General features: G+C 30.4%; 1 protein-coding gene across 1 annotated transcript; it reads left to right on the top strand.

The window, feature by feature from the left end:
* Window positions 1-2,004: 2,004 nt before the first annotated feature.
* MS3_00010642 (uncharacterized protein) lies at window positions 2,005-17,407 on the top strand (the record flags this gene model as incomplete). Its single annotated transcript, XM_051219032.1, has 8 exons — window positions 2,005-2,156; window positions 5,986-6,007; window positions 9,026-9,118; window positions 12,361-12,416; window positions 12,675-12,767; window positions 14,111-14,123; window positions 15,146-15,165; window positions 17,281-17,407. 8 exons carry the CDS (start codon window positions 2,005-2,007, stop codon window positions 17,405-17,407), a joined length of 576 nt encoding a protein of 191 aa, XP_051069645.1.
* Between the last annotated feature and the right edge of the window lie 6,604 nt (window positions 17,408-24,011).

Below are 24,011 nucleotides of genomic sequence, written 5' to 3' on the forward strand. Positions count from 1 at the left end.
ATATATATATAATTAAATTTTATTTACTTGTTTTTATTCCAAAAATAGTTTATTATCATGAAATGTTGTTTGTTTTTTCTATTCTGTAAATAAGTCGATGAGATACCAAAAACCAAAAAAAATAATAATAATAATCGAATTTAGGACACATGTATATACACGTTTATATATCTGTAGTTCTGTCAAATCTATTTATTCAACTGAAATAAACTATTTAAACTGAGAGAAAAAACAATAGTGAGATAAGGAATTTAGATGATCGTTTACACAAATTTCATTTTAGGTTTCGGTTCAAAACTTGTTTAGATTTACAATGTATTATAGAACAATTAAAAGATCAGTGTTATTTATAACTCACTTAACAAATACAGGTTTATATATGTGGCTTTGAGCTATACATTTGTATGTGTGTGTGTGATATTATCATACTGTTCAAACAGAATCGGGTGAATATAGAGTTTTAATCAATTGATCAAAAGTCGACTACTCTGACCATTATCTTCGCTGTAAGAAATGGGATATAAACTACATTCTAATAAAAACTTCCACTGAAAAGAGGTGAACCAAGCTATGACTGATAGCGGTAACTTTATCGATATTGAGAGAGTGTGCAATCGATAAAAATGATTGTGTTCGACGTTATTTATCATTTTAAAATGAGAAATATTTAAACCTATCTCAATGATTAGTTTACAAAGTGTCTTGTATCAAAACCTGAAAGTTCTCAGGTTTAGTTAATTGTGATAGCGTTGTGGCGTACTACTGAGAAGTTTTAAGTAGATATATGACACTGCTCTATTTTCATCGATTCACCACTTGATAACGTTTTTTAAACAGAATTATCTTTTAATAAATCTATGCGAAGCAGTAGAATAATATCAGTTACATGTTTAGTAAATAGGTTGTTTGTTGTTAAATAAATTGTTTGATTTGTTTTTTTCAATCAAAACTACAGTTGGACTACGGTAAACTGAATTAGTCATTTGATTGTACTATATAAATCTCAGAGTATTTTTCTTATCATATTTATGACTGGATGACAAAATTTCATCAACTAATACTGACTGACACATTTTTTAAATGCATTTTTTAAAATTTTTTGATTGGGATCATGAACCGATTGATGTTAGACCACCACTGAAAACCTGGAAGCACTGGACGACCGTTTCATCTCAGTATGGGACTCCTCAGTAGTGCTCATCCACGATATGTTCGAGGCGTCTCGTAACAGAAGGTGCTACACTGACACATTCGTCACTGTCAGTGCTCTTGTTATCAGCAAATGCGCCGTCGTTCTTCTTACAGGCCAAAGCCAATAGGCTCGTAGCCTCCTGTAATAGTAACGTCTGATTTGCACAGCAAAACATGCAAAGCCAATGTGATTTAGGCTTTGAACATCTTTTGTATGCGGTGGGATTTAAACAGGTGCATATCTTATGGAACCACTTTTTGCATTCATCACATTGCATTCATTCCTCCATAGGGAACAAACAGTTTGGTTGTCAACATTTGTGAGTACTACCAACTATTTTAGTTACACTAAGGTGTAAAACACAATATGATCACAGTATGAACACAAATGTCAGTCAATAAGTAAAAGGGTACCACAAGGCAAACTTTAGCAAGATTTCAAACCTTAACTAAAGTACTTTTATATAGACCAAGAATGCTTTTGATGCAACAATTACACAAAAGCAAGGATAATCACAACAAGTACAAAATCACTGCCCTTTTTCAAACACGCGCGTCAGATTTTATTGTAACACAAAGAACAAATGCCGTGCTTGTATTTCCCACTAAATAATGTATTGTAAATTGGGTAAGCAATGAGAACAAAAGATCATTGAGCAGTTGTTCTCATCATAGTTTAAGATTATTCAACTTTCTGTACTTATGATTTCACTCAGCGCTAGACATAAGACTATCTGGTGCTATAATGTACATACACCCATTTATTCGTCAGATAAGAACTGGCATAATTCAAAAGGGTGAGTAATTCAGTAGATGTCTAGAGATAATCAACATGAAGACGTGGATTTTGATGTTAAGCTAACTCAAACTTGTTTGCATGAAACTGATACTCCTGATAGAAATGAAGTCAGTGTACGTTTAAGTAATTCAATGTATGTTCACTTGATATCAGTTTCACATGAACAGTATGTTTAAGGAACGAGGAACAATCTTCACACAATCAGTCAGTCATATTTATTGATGTTTACAAAAACTCATCCTCATCATAACAGATTGAAATGAATCGAAATCATTATCTTACTGAAATAATTAAAGAACATGAAAACGCATTAGATAGACACGTTTACTTCATTAACTAATTAATTTCGTCTAAATAATGCTATATCAGTCAATTTAATTGTTTTGTTCTATAACTACTTTTCTAAATACTACTACTGTGGTGTGAGCTATTTATGTGGACAGGTATAAGTTTTATATGGTAGGTACAGGAAATGGGATGTTTGCCAGAAGAGGATCGAAATAAAAAAATATAGAAAGGAAAACGAAGAGCAATCCGAATAACAGAATTAGAAGAATGATGATGTACTGAAGGAAGATATGCAAATAATGTGTTTAATGTATGATTTATATATTTTATAAAGTTACTATGTGATTTCGCAGAAAGTAATAAATTGGTTTACATTACCTGAGTTTAACGTCACTATACCACTACTACTCACACTATTACTACTACTTTTGTGGTGTGTGCTACTTATGTCGACAGACATAAGTAGTATGTAACACCAATCGGAAGTGAGAAACCTGACATCAGAAGGCTAAGAAGATCAAGTTGAGGAGAATGAAAACGGAAATTGAAAAGAGTTGCGAATAGGAAGAATTATACAGAATTTGAAGGACAAATCATGGAATTTTGCAAATGAAGTATTTAACCTATTGTTCTCATCTTTAACTGGGACCGCTGTCCCCCCACCCTATGTTCTTGTTCACAGCGCCACCACTGTCGTATAATAAGTAGTAGAATGAATAGATTTTAGGATTATCCTTAACTGTCTTCATCAAGGTATTATTGTTTCATTATTTCATTTATCAGAATGATAAGACTAAAACGAAACTGAACTGACAATTTATATCATAAGACTTGTTAATTATAGAGGAATTATAAAGAAATATGTAGTATTTTTCGCCAACTAACGTCCTATTCGTAGTTAAAAAAATGTCAAGTTCTCTCACCAAAAACAGTAAAAACAATTTAATAGGATAATACGTGGAATTTAACATTCGGTCAAGTAAAAAATCGGCTAACGTTCGTAATGTCGGGCATCGAAATATTTGACTTATTGATTACATTGAACATATGATTAAATAAGTTTCAATTATTGCTTAGGGATATAGCAGAGAATAAAGATTTTTCTTCGTGTGAATAAAAAATGTGTTAATAAAAGATTATCATAGGGATGTTACCCCAGGAATCTCAAATACCGAGATGATAGCATTGCCCTTATGATTCCGATAGTCCAAAGAAGTTGCTTTCATCTCGAAAATTAAAAACTATGGTAGACGTACAGTAGAGTCATTGGTGCATGCTGCTGAATGGTTTCATACTGAGATTAAGTAACTACTAAGTACTTAAGGTTATTTAATAGTTCTTTAGTTGACATTAATCCATGACAAAAATTTGAATCAATTAGTGTCTTTATTTCCACGTATGATTACAAACTGGATCAATGATATTTTCTCTTCAAATATAATCAATCAGTATCTCATTTGTTTAATGTGAACAAATAACAATCCTCAATTATGAGTTGTTACTATATAAACAGTATTTATTACACAAAGGAAGAAAATTAATTACGATAGGATGTTATTATTTTTACTAGTCTTCTACCAGTTTAGTTCAAAATCTATCTCATAGTTTGTGTTATCTTCATTTATATAAAAAAATCGATATACATACAGACAAACTGAGTAGTCATCCGTAAAGATCTGCGTTTATTCATTCTGAGAATGATTTGAGTCGCCAAAAATAACAAAGATTAATTCTAGTAGATACGTGTAAGTATGTGTGTGTGCGTGTGTCCAAGCTCACCTCATCTAGAAATATACCAATTTTCGTTTTCTGTCATTTGCATATATATATATATATATATATATATATATATTTGGAGGGGGGAGGGTTACTTATGGTTTACGCACAAACGTGTTTATCAAATGACGAGCTATTTCCCTTGTTTTCCACCTAACATCATTAAATCTCTTTTCTATCATAAGTTAACTTATTTTATTGTCCATAGGTTTACTCACCATACTCTCTCTATATATAGGTATATATCCCCAAAGAATTGGAAGCAAATTCAGGAGATATATTGAATAAATATCCTTAACTGGTAGCATACAGACAGTTAGATTATTTATTTCTGCATAAATTGATAGATAAATGTAGATATGAGCAATTTTATGTGGTTTATTACTCATATACACTATTAAAGTCGATAAAATAATCCATAATAACAGAGACATTTGGATTGAAATGAGTTTTGTTTCACTGTGTAAACTGAAAACAATTGTCTATTAAGTTTTTAGAAAAGGTAAGGATATTTAGATGTAGGTTTGTGTGTGTACGTAATTGTTATCTATATGTCAATAAATATTTTATAAAACATTATTTAATCAATATAATTTTGTTTATTTTAAGCTGAACAATTAGTGTCGAAACCATTCAAGCTTACTAGTTAGAATGAGTTTGTTTTACTACTCTTTTTCAGTATCTTTACAGGTCAGTTTATGATAATTTGAAAAGGTCAAAAAAGTGTCTATCCTGTGATATAGCCAGCGTCGTATAGACTAGTTTATTATTCAGTGGAATTGTAAAATTATGGTCTAGATCGTTATTAGTACTGCTATAATAATAAACCTAATCTTAAAACTGTAGATTTGTCATGATATGAAAACCTAATCAAATCTATTGTCTATTCTGACTCGTCGTATCGTGACAATCAGTAATATGATGTGGCGAATCTGAAGAACACATTTAGGCTAGAGATAGAACAATATATTTATTATGAATATAAGAGATAAATTACGCAAGAATGACCATGTCTTCAAGGCCGAGCCATGCCATCCGATTGAATTGTTCCAAAGTTCACCATTGTCGACCTTCTCTCCGTGTTAATTGTTGAGTATGAATTTTCTCAGTAATTATATGTTCTGCTTCAAGGATTGTGTAGTTAAGAACTAATACCACTACAGAGTATTAGGAAATTTGAAATCCAAATAAAGATCCTATTGTCGAATTAATTAGAATGAAATATTAGTTGGGGACGTTAGATCTTCAGAACTCACTTGGGAAGGGACCTAATTTTGTCATTTTATTTAGAAAATTTGAATTTCTTTTTTTCGCGCCAAAGGCGCTCTTGTCACCTTCATGTCCTATTTCCTACTGGGAAATATCTTAAAAGCTATTGGTCCGTTGCGTCTTTTAGTATACTATTTGGTAACTCTCCCCAAGGACGGTTTTGTACCGTATATATATATATGTTTTGAATTGTATTTGTTGTTATCGCTCGTTCCTGGCTGTTTACAGAATATACTTCCCAATTCCAAGCTTGAACTTCACCCTCTAGTTAGCGGGGCTGGGACGCATCAATAGCTAGCTTACTGGTCTTTAGTCACCGAGTCTTGTTTCTCATTCGCAGATTACGTGAACTCTATCAATACTATTATAAATTCCTGACACTAAAATATAAACACAGAAAACTTGACATTAGTGAAATGTATAAGAAGTTTAGTATTTTGTTCAATTAAAGATAATATTTAAAAATTAAGAAGATTAAGAGAATAACTATATTGTTCTAGTTTATGATTCTTGGTAATTTATACACAACAATATTATTCCATATGAGATAGAATAAAGGAAGGAAGGATGTAATGTTTTAAATATTATTCAATCTAATGATTAATGCTAAGTTATATGTTTTTAATGTATATTGTTAAGTTTTCTTGTCATTTTTTTTCAAGGCTATTATGGAAACTACTTCTTGTAAATTCCCCCCCCCAAAAAAAACAACAACAGAGAAATAGTGAAAATAACATTGATAATCTAATGATAATTTAGAAAAAAATTTTGTCTATTCTAAATTATATTGATTATTATCTTAAATGATAGACATGAATATATTTCTCAGAATACATGTATTTCATTTAACGAACATTTCCACATTGTATACATTTGGATAATTACCGTATATATATCACGAAGGTACTTCGATACAATTCATTCCACTATTATTTTATACATTTCACACCTTATTCTAAATAATATATTACTGTGAAATCATTGTAATGATTGATAATAAAGACCCTGGATGTTATTTATCAAAATAATATTTATTGAATTGTATTTTATCATGGAAAAATTACAATTTTTTTTGTTTTTAGTCAAACTATCATGTAGCGCTTAATTTGTAGAACAAAAAAAAGAAAAGAAGAGAAGAGTTGAATGTTTTAACACAATAAAAATCAGATTTTATTCATGTTCTAATCAATATTGTTAACATTTTTTTGTAACGAAATACTTTTTTATTCCGGAATGTGTATCAGATATTAGAGATATTGATGAATCCTTTGATAGAAACTCTTGAAGTTATAAAAATATTACATATTTCTAGTGAGGTGTTTCAGTTATTTGAGGTTGGTAAAGCATCACTTGGTAAACCTTGTTGGCTAATCTAGGTTAGAATTCACTTTAACACATGGACGTGATGTTTTGGGAAAATTGCTAGAACCCTCGGGCTTTAGCATTCGGGCTTCACATCAGGAGCTAGTATAGTTTACATGCATTTCGGTAACAAAAGTTTCAATACATGCATCCCTTAGCATACACAGGGGTATACCTACTCTATGAGTAAATATACGTAGCATAGACACTGATAACATACAACGTTTTAATAATGCATCCCATAGCATACGTATAGGTATATTCATCGACCTAGGAGGATAGTTATTCACCACTCCCTTTGGACGTACTTGCTATAACTGACTGTCTTTTATGCATTACATGAATACCACCGGTACAAAGACTCTTGTCCATGCACTTCATGACATACAAATAAGGGTCGATTGTCACTTCTCCGTAGTATTTGCCACCGTATCTATTTACTATTTTGTCAACCTGAAGGATTTTCCCAGATCACAGATCAGACACTTTCAGATTACGTTCCTTGTGCTAATCCGTGTGTGTATTCTTTGCACATACCTACCTATATAAACTACACAAGCCGAAACTCATACAATTTATATACATAAGCACGCATATCGGGCAGCCAATCGCAATTTTTAAACTTTCGAAAAGCAAACTCTGAGTAATCCAAGTTCAGTATAGGATTGGTCAATTAGTCTGATCTCCACCAACCACCTAAACTAACTATCAAAATTTCCTTCACTACCCAGCAGTGTTATGTGGCAACTTTAATACGGATTTTGGACCTATGCTTCTAATAAGAAATTGTACACATGTGTAGATTATTTTAAGATTACATGGAGATTTTGAGAAAACAACGACTAATCAATTAATTATTAATCATGATCTCAATCAACTTGATGTTCTCTAACTAATTTAAGATTTATTTCACATCAGCTGTTAGATCAGATTGAAAATAAACTTTTATATATGTGAAACCAACAGTCAATTTGGTTAGTTTACATCCTATCTAAAAATTGAATGAAAAAGATGAACAACTCTTTAATGAGTAACTATATTTTATTGATTTTAATAGAGCAAATCGACTAAAATTTAAGAACCTCTAATGATAAAACAAATGGATGTAACTTACTCAGATTAGCTCTCAAAAGACAATCAAAATAATTTTATCAAAAACGTTTATTAACGTAAAAGATACAAATGGTGGAGAAGATTTGTAGCTCAGGTGGATGATTTTGATGGAGTTTTGTTCTCCGAGCTTCCAAAGTTTGTGCTGATAATGTCGTTCAGAAGAGCGATGAAAGCTCCACGATCAAACCATCCAGCTCAGAGAACAAAACTCCATCAAAAGTGAAAGATACACTTTGATCACTGAAAATGAATGACATAATTTGACAAACTTATTCGTGTAAAAATGTCAAATGTATCTAGTCAATCAGTATTATGTGTTTAACATAAAAATTGTTAATTATTGATACATAACGAAGAAATATATCTAGGAAATTTGGGAGAGTCACCTTTAAATCACGTCAGCTAAAAGTATTTATTTTCGTGTACCAGTGTTTCTGTTGAGACTCGAAGATGTTTTAAACGGTAGAAATTCATCAACCAGGATATCAAGTCCAAATAACCAACACATTTTATTTAAGATATTAGTTAATATGTTTGTTATATAAATAATTTGAAAATCCTGAATTCTAACGATGTTGAAGTGCAAATTTTTGAAAAATTAGTTTCTCGCTTACGGCTATTAGGAATCATTAGACTTCAGGAAAATTTTGTAATACTTGTCGAGATTAGTAAAGATTGTAATTATCAGTAGGAAGAGTACATTAATACAGGTATAATCAGCTGATGCGTCCAAATCGGACAAAATTCATATTCTAGAGAATATAGCTGGTATTTATGAGGATATGTGACCAATGTATGAATCTAAGTTGTATGAGTACAACAATTAAGTTTATAGACTGACAGATAACTGACTGATTAATACGATGAAGTCTCAAGCTCTTACAGATAATGATCTATGTAAATCGATAATCTATCTTCAATAATAATTTTCTTTACTTAATTTCTTGTCTATTTGCCATTACATATTAGTTTTTCTTTTGGAAAGGATTATTACTAATTTAATTGACATTGAAACAAACAAAAAAACATAAAAAGAAACTTGTTTTCCTAATCTCTTCAATTAATCAACAGAGAAATCAATTTGTGTTTGTCAGAGAGAGGAAACGAAAAATGAAGTTGCCTCATAGTATTTTGTTTTCTTCTAACTCACTAATCTTCCCTATGTCTCATCACATTCATCAACGGTAGCCAGTTAACTATAAATCTTTTATCCAGTTTTTGTTATAGATGTTCAAGTTATGTACTCACAAGGATTTACTGCTTAAAGTGCATTGTGGTCTTGTATTTTCTAATATAAAGTCACATGAAGTACATGTGCTTGTGAGTACTTGTCTGACTTTTTGTTGTTTTGTTTATTGTTTAAGAAATGAGGAGAAGCTTGGATGAACTATCTATCATTTGATGAGTAATAGTATCTACATATATATGATGTGATTCTATCATTTTGTAAATAATCGTTCAGATATTATGTATTCAGTTTTATTATTTGTGATTTTTTTTGAGTTTGCGTTTCATCAACAAATTAAAATTGAAACATAATAACCCTTGCTTTCAGTTAAAAACAAATACTCATTTTAAAAGTTCTTATCTTAGGCAAAACCCATTCACTCATTCTCTCTAGTATTTCATATTATTATATTTAGCAAGCTAAATAATTGTGTATCATAAAATGAAGTCGTCTTATATAGCCTCCTTGAAAGCCAGTGATCATTGGATGGATTTTTTTTTGCCTTATTTTGAAACAGATAGGTAATATACATCTATGATGGTTGTGCATAATTTCACGATTAGTGTATAACCGTTAAGACGCCTTGTAGAAATCCACCAAATCATGTCTTAATGTTCAATTAGTTCATGAGTTAAAATAATCTTCATCAAATATCATCAATTAATAGTTATCTAACCCTAAACTTGATTGTTAACACATATTTCAGTCACATTTAGTCTATAATGGTTTCGTGGTAATTTTGAACAGTTTTAAAACATCTGTCGAATGAATTCTGATGTTTAATAGTTTTTCAAGAAAAACAACTTTTACATTTTCTACGGTTTATACATAGCGAATTTTGTAGATATATATCATTTATCATCATTAAAACAACTTAATAATGATTCATTTATATATTGAATAATCTTTTTATCAAATCAATTTTATTTTAAGTAGTTTACTTAGTAGTATAAACTTCTTTTCCTTCAATAGAATCCTCAAAGTTGAAAAATGAATAAATAATACAATGACCACAATTAAATGAAATAAACATTTTTATGAAAGAAATCTGGAAATATCATTAAAACTAATCTGTTGAATTATATCTGTTCAACAGATTTTCCAAAAGTGAAGTAAAGAAAACTTTTCTATTAAATGATCCTTGTGTTAGTATGTTCAAATAACTTTCTAAATAATTGAAATTATTCACAAAAGTTTTCTTGTTTTCCGAAAAAACAAAAGATTTCCATTTTGATCACTAAATTATATCATTTGAAGAAGAGTATATAACATCCACTAAGTATTGATGATGTAACAACACGTTTGTACAATTTTTTTTCAAAGCACTCTAACTAGTTATTAGTAAGGTTTTGAATTATTCAGTTATTGACGAGTATCAAGCATGATGAAACATGAGTTGTGAACTCTATTGATAGTCAAAATGTTTTTAGTATCAGAAGGGGTTTAGTGGATATTATAGTAATTTCAATAGTTGAGATCATGAGTCAATCGAAGCTAGGACACCATGGAAAACCTAGTAACACTGGATGGTCATTTCGTTCTATTGTGGGACTTCTCAGCAGTGCGCATCCAAGATCCCACCTCACGAGGTTCGGACTCACGAACTATCGATTACGCACGCGAACGCTTAACCTCCAAACCACTGATCCGGCCGATATTCAACAATGCTAATGTCTAATTTCAACTAATCCACAAAATTGAGCGACACATTCACCATTGTCTTCAGTGAGTTAATATCTCACAACAGACGTAGTTGAACTCCACTGGTCAGTGCTTCTCACTAGAACTGAATGAAATACCTGTTGAAGCCAGTCACTAGTGAGCATATGATTATTATTAAAAAGAGGATTTTTGTGGGTTCGAATCTCGCGAGGCGGGATCATGGATGAGGACTGGTAAGGAGTCCCAAAATAGGACGAAACAGTCGCCCAATGCTTCTAGGTTTTCCAAGGTAGTCTAACTTCAATGGACTCATGATGTCAACTAATAAAACTTTTTTTAACCAGTTCACTTTTTTTAAAAATAAAAATAATTGTAAATGCCTACTATAGAGAAACTTGTTGACACTGAATTAGATTCTTAACAAGTGTTCTAACAATGAATTATTTATTGACATTTTTTATTTATTACCTACTTTTATATCTTCCAAAACTTAATCGTAGGCTTGTCAAAATGTAACTGAACGAAGATTCATCCTGTAGTTTTTATTTTTAAAAAATCTGTATCTAACTGTCACGAATCAGGAAATTGGCTAACATATCGTTGAATGTAAATATTTCAAGTAATATAATTGTCTTAGCAAAAAAAATGACGGGAATTCTTATTAATTTAGTGGGATAATTTGAAATAAAAGATGTTCATCCCTTTTTTGTTGTTGGATTTTTGTCCTCTGAGTTGGATGATTTGATAAGTAAAGCTCAAAATCACTCACTTTGAGCTATAAATCTTCTCTACCTTTTTCAAGATTAATTCATTCATAACTTTTATTTCTTAATATGATTTACCTAACTGTAAGTTTTTATGATTAATTTGATCTATGTGTCAAATGTATATAAGTGTTATACCCTATTTAATAAATACAGATAAAATAAGTTACCTTTTGTATATCAGATGATATTTAGTATCTAATATAAATAACCTATTTATCAAGTATAAGTTTATGAATTCCGATTAGAATATCACGTTTATTTTTTGTTGTTGTTAAGTTGAAACGATAAACCATACCGACTACTTATACAAAGTGAATGAGATAAGGATGACTGAGGAAAAAAATCAACTTATTGATTACAATCTGAAATATTTTTAATTCATGGAGTTACTGACAAGCAACAATAAATTAGATTGTATTCACTTTGTTTAATAATAATAATAATAGTAATCATTTTTAACCTGACTAATTACTAATGATTTATGTTGATAATTTATTGAAACATTTCAATAGTGAATGAGAAAATGTTTAAGAACAGAAATTGTTTTTCTAAATTGTTTTTTTCTTTAGAATTTTAATGGACAGAAAAAATTTTTTTTGTTTTTTCTTTCAAATCAACTTGTTATTCGATTTGATAATATTGACATTATAATAATTTTAATCATGACGTTTTAGCTTTGGAATATCGTGACTTGTTAGTTATAATTTATAATTCACAGATATTTTTATGTACACTGTAGTTAAGTGTTCAAAACCTATTTGTATTTATTTGGTAAGGGATTGGAAGAACAAAAAGAAAAGTTTATGGTTAGATTCTTTAAACAGACTTCAGAAAGTTTGTGTTTCAGTGGAACTGAAAGTAGATGATGTTACAGAAAATCTGATTCTTATCTTTTTTTTGTATAGTGTACTATCAAATTTTTAAACATGTTTTATGTGTTTTCGAAAGGTTGTAGTCACTTGTACGTCCTTATCCTTTATACTGTAAATACTTACATCGATTCTTCATTTGATGATATCTCTTTTCAATTATACTATTTCATAGTTCAAGCAAAAATGTTTCTTCAACTGCATGAAATGAACTAATAACATTTTAATCATTATTATCTGTCTGTTCTTTAATTTAGCCTGATGACTAATTTCTTCGAGCTGAAAAATATTTTATTAAGATTTTCTGGATCCTAAGTAGCTGTCTTTTTAAATATAATGTTTATTTCTAGGTTCATCATTCATAATTTACACTTATTATTATTATTATTATCATCATCATCATCATCATCAAAAAGAGCTTGTAAAAAAAACATCCCTCATTTGTTTTTATGATACATTTAGTTATTTTGCTAAAATCGATTAAAAATTTCCATTTCAGTATTCTTATCTTCCTCTACTTAAATGACCTTTCAATATTACTAATGATATATTGTACGAATATAGAAACTATAGTCAATATAAAATCCACTAATTCAATCAAAATAATCATATGCATCCTTTAGCAAACAGATAATAATAATAATAGAAATATGTAGACTAATGACGAAATTTGTTAGAAGAATATATATATATATATATATATATATATATAGTAGCTAACATCATGGATTGATCTTAATTAATCATTGATAAGGAGAAAACATTGTACATCTGTTTCCTTATACTGTGAGGCCCCTTAACAGCTAATGCTGGCTTAGTGATCTAGAGGTTAATTATTCACATCCAGCAACAAATATCCTGGTTCCAACAACTAGCAGCGCTCTCATGGATACGCACTGTTGAGCTGTTACTTACTAGAATGGAACAATTGCTTAATGCTGCCTGTTTTTCAATGGTTGTTGAACTAAGATCAGTTCATGACATTAACCATGAAATTCAGAAAGTCCAAAAACCTTCTTAAATAAAATATATAATAATATAATAATATATATAATATAGCTGATCAGTTGTTCGGTTAACGTTTCCTAGTGTACATTGAATACACATATACATATATACACTGGACCCAATCCATATTTTGGAATATTAAAAAAATGACTCATTAATCTACTCTCTCTTCTTATTTATCATCTCACTCTCTTCTACTTTAACACTATCCTCCTTTGTTATTATTATTACTATGATTCATACATATTTCAGGTGACAAAAATGAATTCGACATCTGTCAACAACAATTATACAATAGCAAAATATACACAACAAACAAAATGAATTTTCATTGTAGAATTTAATTTCATTTAACAAATAAATAAATAAATAAATTGTCATCGAATCATTTTTATTCTCATTCTTTTCATTTATTTATTTATTTATTTATTCATAGTTTCTCTCTATCAAAATTTTCTTTTTTAATGATTTCCATGATTATTTATAATAGAAAATAATCTATGAATAGAAGAAGAAGAAAACAAACAACTTGAAAAGGGATGACATTTTGTTTGTTTCTTTACTCTTTCATCAAAAAGAAAAATGATAATGTTTTTTCTTTTTGTTTATTAAAATTATTTTTATTATTTCCTTAAATTATTGATTATACTGTCAAAATTGTTTCCGTTTCCTCACCCACCCCCTCTGTACGTTCATTGATGTGTAAATTAATGTTTGTTTATTTGTTTGTTTTTTAAAAAAAATTTAATATAAATAATTTATTTTATTTTATTTACAGGAATTTTTTAAAGGTAGTGTTCGTTATTATAGCTGGAACTAGTTTATGATGTTCAAAGAAATAGTAATTATGTTGATATTAAAAAAAAAAGAATTAAACCATTAAATTATTACAATTTCCACAAACCTTCATTCTGATAATAATCATCATATGCTCATTAGTAATTGGTTTCAACAGGTATTTCATAGATTTCTAGTCAGTAGGCATGATCAGTGGAGTCGAATCGTGTCTGTTGTGAGGCAGTTATTCAATGAAAACAATGATGGACCATCGTTCAATATTTGGGATTAATTGATGTTAGATAACAGTACAGTTGGATGACAGTTAAGCGTTCGTTTATGAGATTGAAGCCCTTAAGTTTGAGCCCATTTTGGTGAAGGATCGTGGATGTACACTGCTGAAAAGTCCCATACGAGGATGTAACGGCCATCCAGTTCTTCTAGGTTTTCCATGATCGTCTAGTTTAAATCGACTCATGAATTCAACCATTAAATTAATTATAATCATAAAACTATCATGAAGATTAATGTTAAGTAATAATATTTCAATGCCAATGCTCTATATTAACTGAACAGTGTATATATTTTATCACATACTATGAAATTATAATCACTCACATTGGTGTTTTTAATGATAACGAAACATAAATCCACCTTTAGGTAATAACATCAAATATAGCGAACTATTAAAAATAAAAAGTCAGATTAAGTGTTCAATAACGGTCATATTCTAAGTAAAACTGAAATTCTTGAAATTTATGATGGTATTTATTTTGAGTTTTGTTATAATATGATATGCATTATACAACAAAATGAACAACAAGCAAATATAAATGACTGAAATATGGAAGTCATTAGGAGTAAATTTATTTCGGGAATAAACTTAATTCATATACATTTGAATATCACATTACAACCTTCAATATCGTCGTCGTCTTATCATCATCATCATCATCACTAACATATTTACATTCTATTCAGTTGATGTGCCTGATTACAATCAAGTTCTTTTTTTTAATTTAATAAACTTTTCAAGAATCTAGAAAATTTATTCAAGTAAATTGAGAAACAGAAAAAATTAATAACTAAACACGCAATTACTTAATTTTCTTTTTATATCAAACTTAAATGTAAATCACATGGTTTATAGTAAAATTCAATTATAAATCAATCTTCAATTATTGTTAATCATTTGTGTTATTCGTGGTATTAAAGTTTCCTATAGTTTATCCAGTTAAAAAAAATATAAGATTGTAACATGGTATTAAATTTAATATGGAAGTTTTTTTGATTTTTTTTTCAATGCTTAGTATTTATTTTTTCGAACCATTAAAAACAGAAAAACTTTTCAATAAACTCATGTTTCCCCCCTACCCTCCCCCCTCCCAAAATATTTCACTACATGAATTAAGCGTTTGAAATTTAATATTTATGATTTACAGAATTTCTTATATTAATAATCATCATGTGTGAATTAGTGGCTAGTTTCGAAATTTGTTTCTCAAAGTTATACTGAGTAGTCATCACCAATGGGAGTTCTACCATGTCAGGTATACCTAAGACAATAGGTGGTTGGGTAATATTGAGAATGAATCGAAGTTAGGCATGTATACCATTGGATATCCCATCAGAGATTTGAATGTTGTGGGCTCACTTCGAAACCTGAATGATTAATTTCTGACCACTGGTAGAGCCGTGGATACTCATTGCTGAGGAGTCCCATACTGGTACGAAATAGCTATTCATTACCTCATGGTTTTCAAGGATTGTTTAAATAAGTTTGATTCGTTGTTGTATACAGGATATTGTTTTAAAATATTTAGCTCATGTTTATATATATGCATATATGTTACTAATAGAAATAGTGAAACACTAATTTCGCACAATATTTACTAGAGATGGGTTTAACATTCACCGCAAATCGATCTAATTTGTCGAGAAATCGGAGCTTGAAGCAACAAACTGTAATAGATCTGGAAAATTCCAGCATTAAACTTTCTGTTTACTGTTTAGACGAATTATCGCTAATATTACACAGTTTAGTTATTAAAACGGTGTAAACATTCTTTAGTTTAATTTATAAGTATCAATGGTACTTCTCCATGATTTTTTTTAAATATCTGACTTTCTGTGGTAGCCCCTAACTAGCGATATAGTAAACTTTTATCTAATGAAAAAAGGTACCTTCGGAAACGTTCTTGATTTTAGCTTATTTACTCAAGGAGGCCTTTAAGTGGTCATTTTATTGAACCAACAATTCAGCAATGATCCCATCCAACGTGTTATAAATTTTAGTGATTATTATAACTCGGGTACCATTAGTAACCACCTACAGTGGAAGAGAACAAATAAACTTCCAGTTGAAGAAGAAATTAAGAAAAGACAATGGAGGTGGATAGACATACGTTACGGAAATCACCAAACTGTATCACGAGGCAAGCGATTGCTCAGAATCCTGGAGGGAAAAGGAAAATAGGAAGACCAAAGAACACACTGAACCGGGTATCGGAAGCAGACATCAAAAGAATGAATAGCAACTGGAATCAATTGAAAAGAATTGCTCAGGACAGTGTTCGATGGAAAATGCTAGTGGGTGGCCTATGCTCCGCCACGAGAGATAACACGAGTAAGTATTATTGAAAGTAATACTAGTTTTCATTCGTACTTTCTTCAGTTTAGGATATTTAGCTAGCCTGTTTGTTTAGGGTAAATAAAATGTTATTTAAACAATGAAATTATTGAAGATACACCATAAACTACCAGGAAGTTGTAAAAAAATTTCCTTTAGATAATTTTTATCATAAATCAAAGACAACTTCGGAATCACTCAAAATCTAGATTTGTTAGCTAACTGTATGAACCTATTAAAACATATCACCTATCATCATTTTCACAAAAACTGCCATCTGAAATTGCTAACACTCATTTTTATCCCTATTAAAATTAAAATAAATAAACTTTGTAACTATTCTACTAACGATTTCAATCTAAGTAGTATATTAAACAGAAACATAATTTGCCAGGCTAACACTATCTATTTATAGATTATTTATAATCTCTATGTACAGATGTTCACTTGTTGACTAGACCTTCATCACATTTATAGCTTGGATGCAAAAAGAGAGAAAAATATCAACGCAACATATTTAAACAATATTGGTTAGTTTACAGGAGAATTGTGATGAACAGATGTAATTACTTCCCACCACCAGCACCACCACCACCACCATCATCATCATCATCATCATTATCATCACCACCATCATTATCAAACCTATTTCCTCAAGAAAGGGAATAAGTAAACAAACATATTTTATCCACTAGTTTGTCAATTATGACTTTGATCAATATAAAGCTGATGACGACAATAGTGATGAAGACGATAAACATGTTGATGATGAATAAGCAGGTGGTAACTGTAATTTCATTAATTTTCATAGTGTAAACGATTCAAGATTGTAAACAATTTCGATGTTATTTACGATAAGCTTATTTTTCCTTCCTTTTTTTCTTCTATTGATATATACAATTATATTTAGATATTTCTTTTAATTTCTAACAGTAAATAGATTTAACATCTGGTGAAATGTTCAAGCATAGGCCTACATGTACTGACAATATTATTATTACTACTATTATCATTATTGTTATTGCTACTACTACCACTATTATTATTATTATTATTTGGTACCCAGTACTATCATAATGAATGAACTTTAAACAAACATATATAGGTATATTCATACATAAAGTATAAAGTATGATTCTTTTCTTTTAAGGAAATAAAAAAATGCAGAGTGAACTATCATACACAATTTTTCCAATTAATAATAATAATAATACTAATATGTATATCAAGTAATATATCTGTATGTAATTATTATCTTCTGGGAGTAATGTTTATACTTAGAAAGCGAATGAGATTTTTTTCTTTATACTTTAATTAATGAAATGAATTATTAATGTAATTTATTGGAAATTAGTCATTGATTATATTTTGTTTTCTTGGTCAATTAATTTTTTTAATAAGTAACTAATAGAGATTATTACTTTATATGATAATTGAATTGATATTGTTAAATTGAATTGTCACTGATTGAAATCATGAGTCAATTGAAGCTGGACCACCATGGAAAACTTGGAAGCACTGAACGGCCGTTCCATCCTAGTATGGGACTCCTCAGCGGTGCGCATCCACGATCCCGCAGCCCGCGAGATTCGAACCCAGGACCTATCAGTCCATTATGTATATACTTAACCATTTATTGTCAATGATGCATTGAATACTGTTGAAAATTAGTCATTATTCACTGTTATTAAAGTTAAAAAACGTAAATTTCAGTAGATTGACAAATTTGTTCATTCAAATACATATATTAATGTAAGCTTTCCAATTTTCGATAATTCTAATGAATTATTTAGTATTTATCAGTATATAGTTGTAAAGTTTGTGTAGTTTCATTTAAAACATAAACTTATTAGTGTTAGACCACCATTGAAAACCTGAAAGCATTAGACAGTCGTTTCAGCCTAGTATGGGAATCCCCAGCACTGCTCATGTCACAGGGAATCGAGTCCAGAACATTCTGTCTCAAGCACAAACACTTAATCACTAGATCACTGAGATGGTATCCAACAATTCGAACATCTAACTCCAGCCAATCTATGAACCTGCACAACCCTTCAACTGTTACCTGAGGTGGAATACTTTCTCACACCCAACACAGTTGAACTCCACTGGGTGCGGCTTTTCACTAGAACTTCAACCCTGTTGAGTGTAAGGCAGTTACCCGCTGAAGACAATGGAATATGGTCGCTCGATATCGCGCAGTGAATGAAGCTAGGCATTAATATCGTTTGACTCTGGCTCTGGTGGTAAAGTGTTTGCGCTAGAGAGGGAAGTTCCTGTGTTCGATTCCCTATGGTATGAGCAGTTCTGACGGGTCCCATACTAGGACGAAACGATTTCAATGATACTTAATATTTGTTTAACTTAATATAACTTTATCGGAGTTAAAATTCAAATGCTTGCATAAAGAATATCTGTAGAGTGCATAGAATATGATTTCGCTTAAAAGTTCTTTCTAAATTCTGCTCTTAATTAACAAAACAAAACTAGATTAAGATGCTATGTCATGTTAAAATTTTGTTTTTTCAAACGTATTTTTCACCATTTGAAAGTTAATAAACACGATAGACAACGGGTAAACTTTTCGCATTGTGAAATTTATACATGCTTTTTCTTGTCAGTCAGTCGATAAAATCAGGAACATGATTACAAGTTTATACAATTGTATGAAGTAGTAATCTTTTAATTTCGTTAGAATCAAAAAGTGACGTTTTATGTATTAGTGAATTTTGTAGTAATATCAGGAGGGTTTTTTGTGGATATTATAGTAATTTCAATAGTTGAGTTTATGAGTCAGTTGAAGCTAGAACTCCATGGGAAACCTGGAAGCACTGGACAGCCATTTCATCCTAGCATTAGACTCATAAGCAGTGAGCATCAAAGATCCCACCTCACCAGATTCCACCCCACGACCTATCGATCTCGCACACGAACGCTTAACATCCAGACCACTGAGCCGGCCAGTGTTCAACAGTGTTAATGTATAACTTCAACTAATCCACAAAATTGAGCGACACATTCACCATTGTCTTCAGTGAGTTAATATCTCACAACAGACGTGATTGAACTCCACTGGTCAGTGCTTCTCACTAGAACTGCATGAAATACCTGTTGAAGCCAGTCACTAGTGAGCATATGTTGATTATTATCAGGAAGGGGTTTTTTGTGGATATCAAAGTAATTTCAATAGTTAAGATAAAAATTTACATGATTTTTAGAAAGAGTTCATTAGGTACACTTTCGTCTACTATCTGTTTATCATTTTAATATAAAATGCAACAAATAATATTTGTAATCTAATTCCCATACGAAGTACATGTGTATATACTCGGCTTCATGCTACACTTTCACATATAAAGGTTAATAATACTATGACTCAAAATATGAAGACCGAAAAATTTAGACCAAGATTCAAATCTTTTATATACTCATTAAACACTTAATGCTTTAATCACTAAGCCATCACATAAATCTAGCATTTCACATTAAAATACTTCAAAATGATTGTCATAAATTTAAGTTTTTGTATTTGTTACAGTTATGGTTGGATTAAAACTATTATTGAAAAGAATGCTTTTTGTATGAAAAGATTCATATGATAATTATATGTTTAAGGTAACTGGAAACTCTCTAGAAACACTATAAAACAGGTTAATCTTCAAGATTGAAAATGAAACACCACAAAAACCGATGATTCAACTATTTTGTTTAACCTGTTTTAGCCTATTTATCTATCTTTACTCATATATATATAGCCTAACCATCCTACTTTTTCTCCTATAACCTTTCATATAAGATTCACAACAGATTGTTACAACTTGATACAAAAACTATCAATCGTTATTAATTAATGTAATTTTATAATGATGTAGTATATTTTAATGACGAAATAGAATCTCAACCTAAAATTAGATAGAGCAATATTGTTTTTAATAAACCAAGATGTTTTGTTCTTTTTCTCGACCTTTCAATAGACGTCCACTCATTTATCCCACATCATATCTGACCGATCATATACATTCTTCGTGGCAAGCACGAGTTTTATGAACCATTAATTTGAAATTCAGTATTCATTATTTATAACAATAGGTCGTTTTTTGATAAATACCATTCTCACTGAATGTTACTTATACTTTGATGAGGGTATTTTATTAAATGCGCGTGTATGTGCATAAGTGAAAGAGAGAGTGAGCAAGTGAGATATACATCAGTAAAGCATTATGAACCCAGTTCAGTAAGCATTCAAGGAAGTATAGAATGAAAGCCTTTAACGAGTTATGATTATGTTGTTCAAATAAATCCATATTTGCAAAATATTATTGTAATTCTCATCATATGATTTATAGTCATACAACACATAGTGAATAGGTAATGGTAGACACAATTTTAATACAAATTAAACATTGAAATGGAAAACTAATGATAATTCTATTCACTTTTTATCATTTTTAATTGAATGGAATTCCTGTTACTTCATTAAAAGTAAAGAATTATAACAGTGTCAATGGTAATTAATAATGAATCAATTACAATATATGTAATTCTGTCAGAAGATTAAAGTTTGAGACAATTTACTGGTAGAATATGATTTGATCGTATAACTTTCTACTTATCTAATCATTATTTGTAAGCAAATGTTGTCTAGTATAGTATTTAATACCAGTCGAACTATTTTAATAATACAATCATATTGAAAGTCAATAGAATTATCATTTAGAATACATTTGATCAGTATTTCATCAATCTTATTCGGTTTCTTAGTTAACGAGAATAGAATAGTAAAACAATAGTGAGAGTTTTGTTCGATTGAGTAAATGATCTCAGATTATTTGGCCTATTCATCTTTAGGATGATGCAATTTTTAAGGAACAAAATCTTTAGCCAATGGATACTGATCACTAATTATACAAGCAGTGTTATTATTATTATTACCAACTAATTGTTTGGTTAAAACTATGTTCAAAGAACATTTTTAAGTTCTACATACTGTTCGATCTGACTGTCAATGGTTATGATTCTGTTCACGATAAACACAAGAAAGAAATACGTGAACATTAACACCAATAAAAGATTTTACTTATGAATATTCATCAACTTTATGTTCAAATAAAAACATTAAACCCGTAGGATCACTTCCGATTTCCGATTTTTGTTCTTGCTTCCAGATTAAATGAATCATTAGAAAGTAATCTTTTCTCACTAATAGTTACTGACGAAAGATCAAAAGATTTAAAGCATAATTATGAAACCAAGTTAGAAACACATAGCAAAGAACCTAAGACAAAACGTAATATGAAGAAGTATGTGAAAAGTTTGATTTTGGAGGATTGTCAAAGATAGTTGAATAGTTGAAATCATGAGTCAACTGAAGCCAGACCATCATGAAAAACCTGGAAGCACTAGACGGCCGTTTCGTCCTGGTATGGGATTCCTCAGCGCTCGCGCGCGCGACACTGATAGGTCCTGGGTTCGAATCTCGTGGAGGGCGGGGTCGTGGATGCGCACAGATGAGGAGTTCCATACCAGGACGAAACGGCCGCCTAGTGCTTCCAGGTTTTTCATGGTGGTCTAGCTTCAATTGTCTCATGATTTCAATCAGTGAAATTACTAAAATCTCCACAAAACCCTTTCTGATAAAAACATATTTGAAACAATAGAAAATTGCATAGAATACACGTGATATACATTCAATTTGTAAAAGTGAATAAAGACTTCACAACATTACTTCGTGCTATATTCAAATGTTTTCAATTGGAGGAACTTTTATGAAATTGATCTGTCTATGAATTAAACAAATTACGTGTATATCACTTATTCGAAATGTATATATATATATATATATATATATATATATATATATATAGTTCACAATGAAAATTAACAAGCGACATTTGTTTCATTCAATTAAATGAATTCATGTAGTATAGAAATTAATTTCTATCATTGACAATTAAATAACTAAGAGATTATGACAGACAAAAATATTTTCTAACATATAACATTACTTATGATGACAAATGTGTAGTTTACATGACAGTACATTCATAAATATTTTATTAAGTATGAAAATTTTTTTCTAATAAAGAAACCTATCTAAGTATATAACTATAGTTAACGGTCCTTCGCATCTCCCTACCTACACCATCACCACCACCCCCCACCAAAAAAAAATAAGGCAACCAGCTCAAAATACTTATTTTTAATGTCTATTTGAAGAAATGATAAACAATATAAACTTGAATTGAATATGTCACGAACTAACAGATAAGATAGTGTTCTTTTGTTGTTTGTTGAAATATACAAATGAAAAATTTTGTCTTCCTAAACATTTATTATTAGTAAACAAGTGAACTTAGATGAAGTTGGTTTTGTTTTACTACTCAAATTGATAACAGACGAGGGAAATTGTATACATATTTTTAAAGGAATAACGTATATTTATGTTTGCTTATATGATTTAGTTATATTTCAGTCATTGTGTATCGAAGTTAACTAGTCTTTTAAAATTTGGTGATAACTTAAAAAAAGTAATAAATTTTATGTACAGATTTACGATGATTAGACTGAGTTATATGTACTTACTTACTTACACCTGTTACTCCTCGTGAAGGAGCATAGGCCGCTCCCAGCATTCTCCATCCAACCCTGTCCTGGGCAATCCTTTCTAGCTCCGTCCAGTTGTAATTCATCCTTTTCATATCTGCTTCTATTATCCGACGCAATGTGTTCTTTGGCCTTCCACTTTTTCGCTTCCCTTCAGGATTCCAAGTTAGGGCTTGCCTCGTGATGCAGTTTGATGATTTGCGTAATGTATGTCCTATCCATTTGTATCGTCTTTTCCTAATTTCTTCTTCAGCTGGAAGTTGGTTTGTTCTCTCCCACAGAAGGCTATTGCTGATTGTATCCGGCCAATGGATGTTGAGTATCTTGCGTAGACAGCTATTTATAAATACTTGTACCTTCTTGATGGTGGTTGTTGTAGTTCTCCAAGTTTCAGCTCCGTACAGTAGAACTGCCTTGACGTTGGTATTGAAGATTCTGACTTTGATATTGGTTGAAAGTAGTTTTGAGTTCCATATGTTCTTCAATTGTAGGAACGCGGCCCTAGATTTGTCAATCCTCGCCTTTACATCTGCATCTGAGCCTCCTTGTTCATCGACGATGCTTCCTAGGTATGTGAAGGATTCTACATCTTCCAGAGTTTCGCCATCAAGAGTGATTGGATTTCTGTTCTCCGTGTTGTATTTGAGGACCTTAGTTTTCGCTTTGTGTA

This window comes from Schistosoma haematobium, chromosome 3 (assembly GCF_000699445.3).
Source record: "Schistosoma haematobium chromosome 3, whole genome shotgun sequence".
Lineage (NCBI taxonomy): Eukaryota > Metazoa > Platyhelminthes > Trematoda > Strigeidida > Schistosomatidae > Schistosoma > Schistosoma haematobium.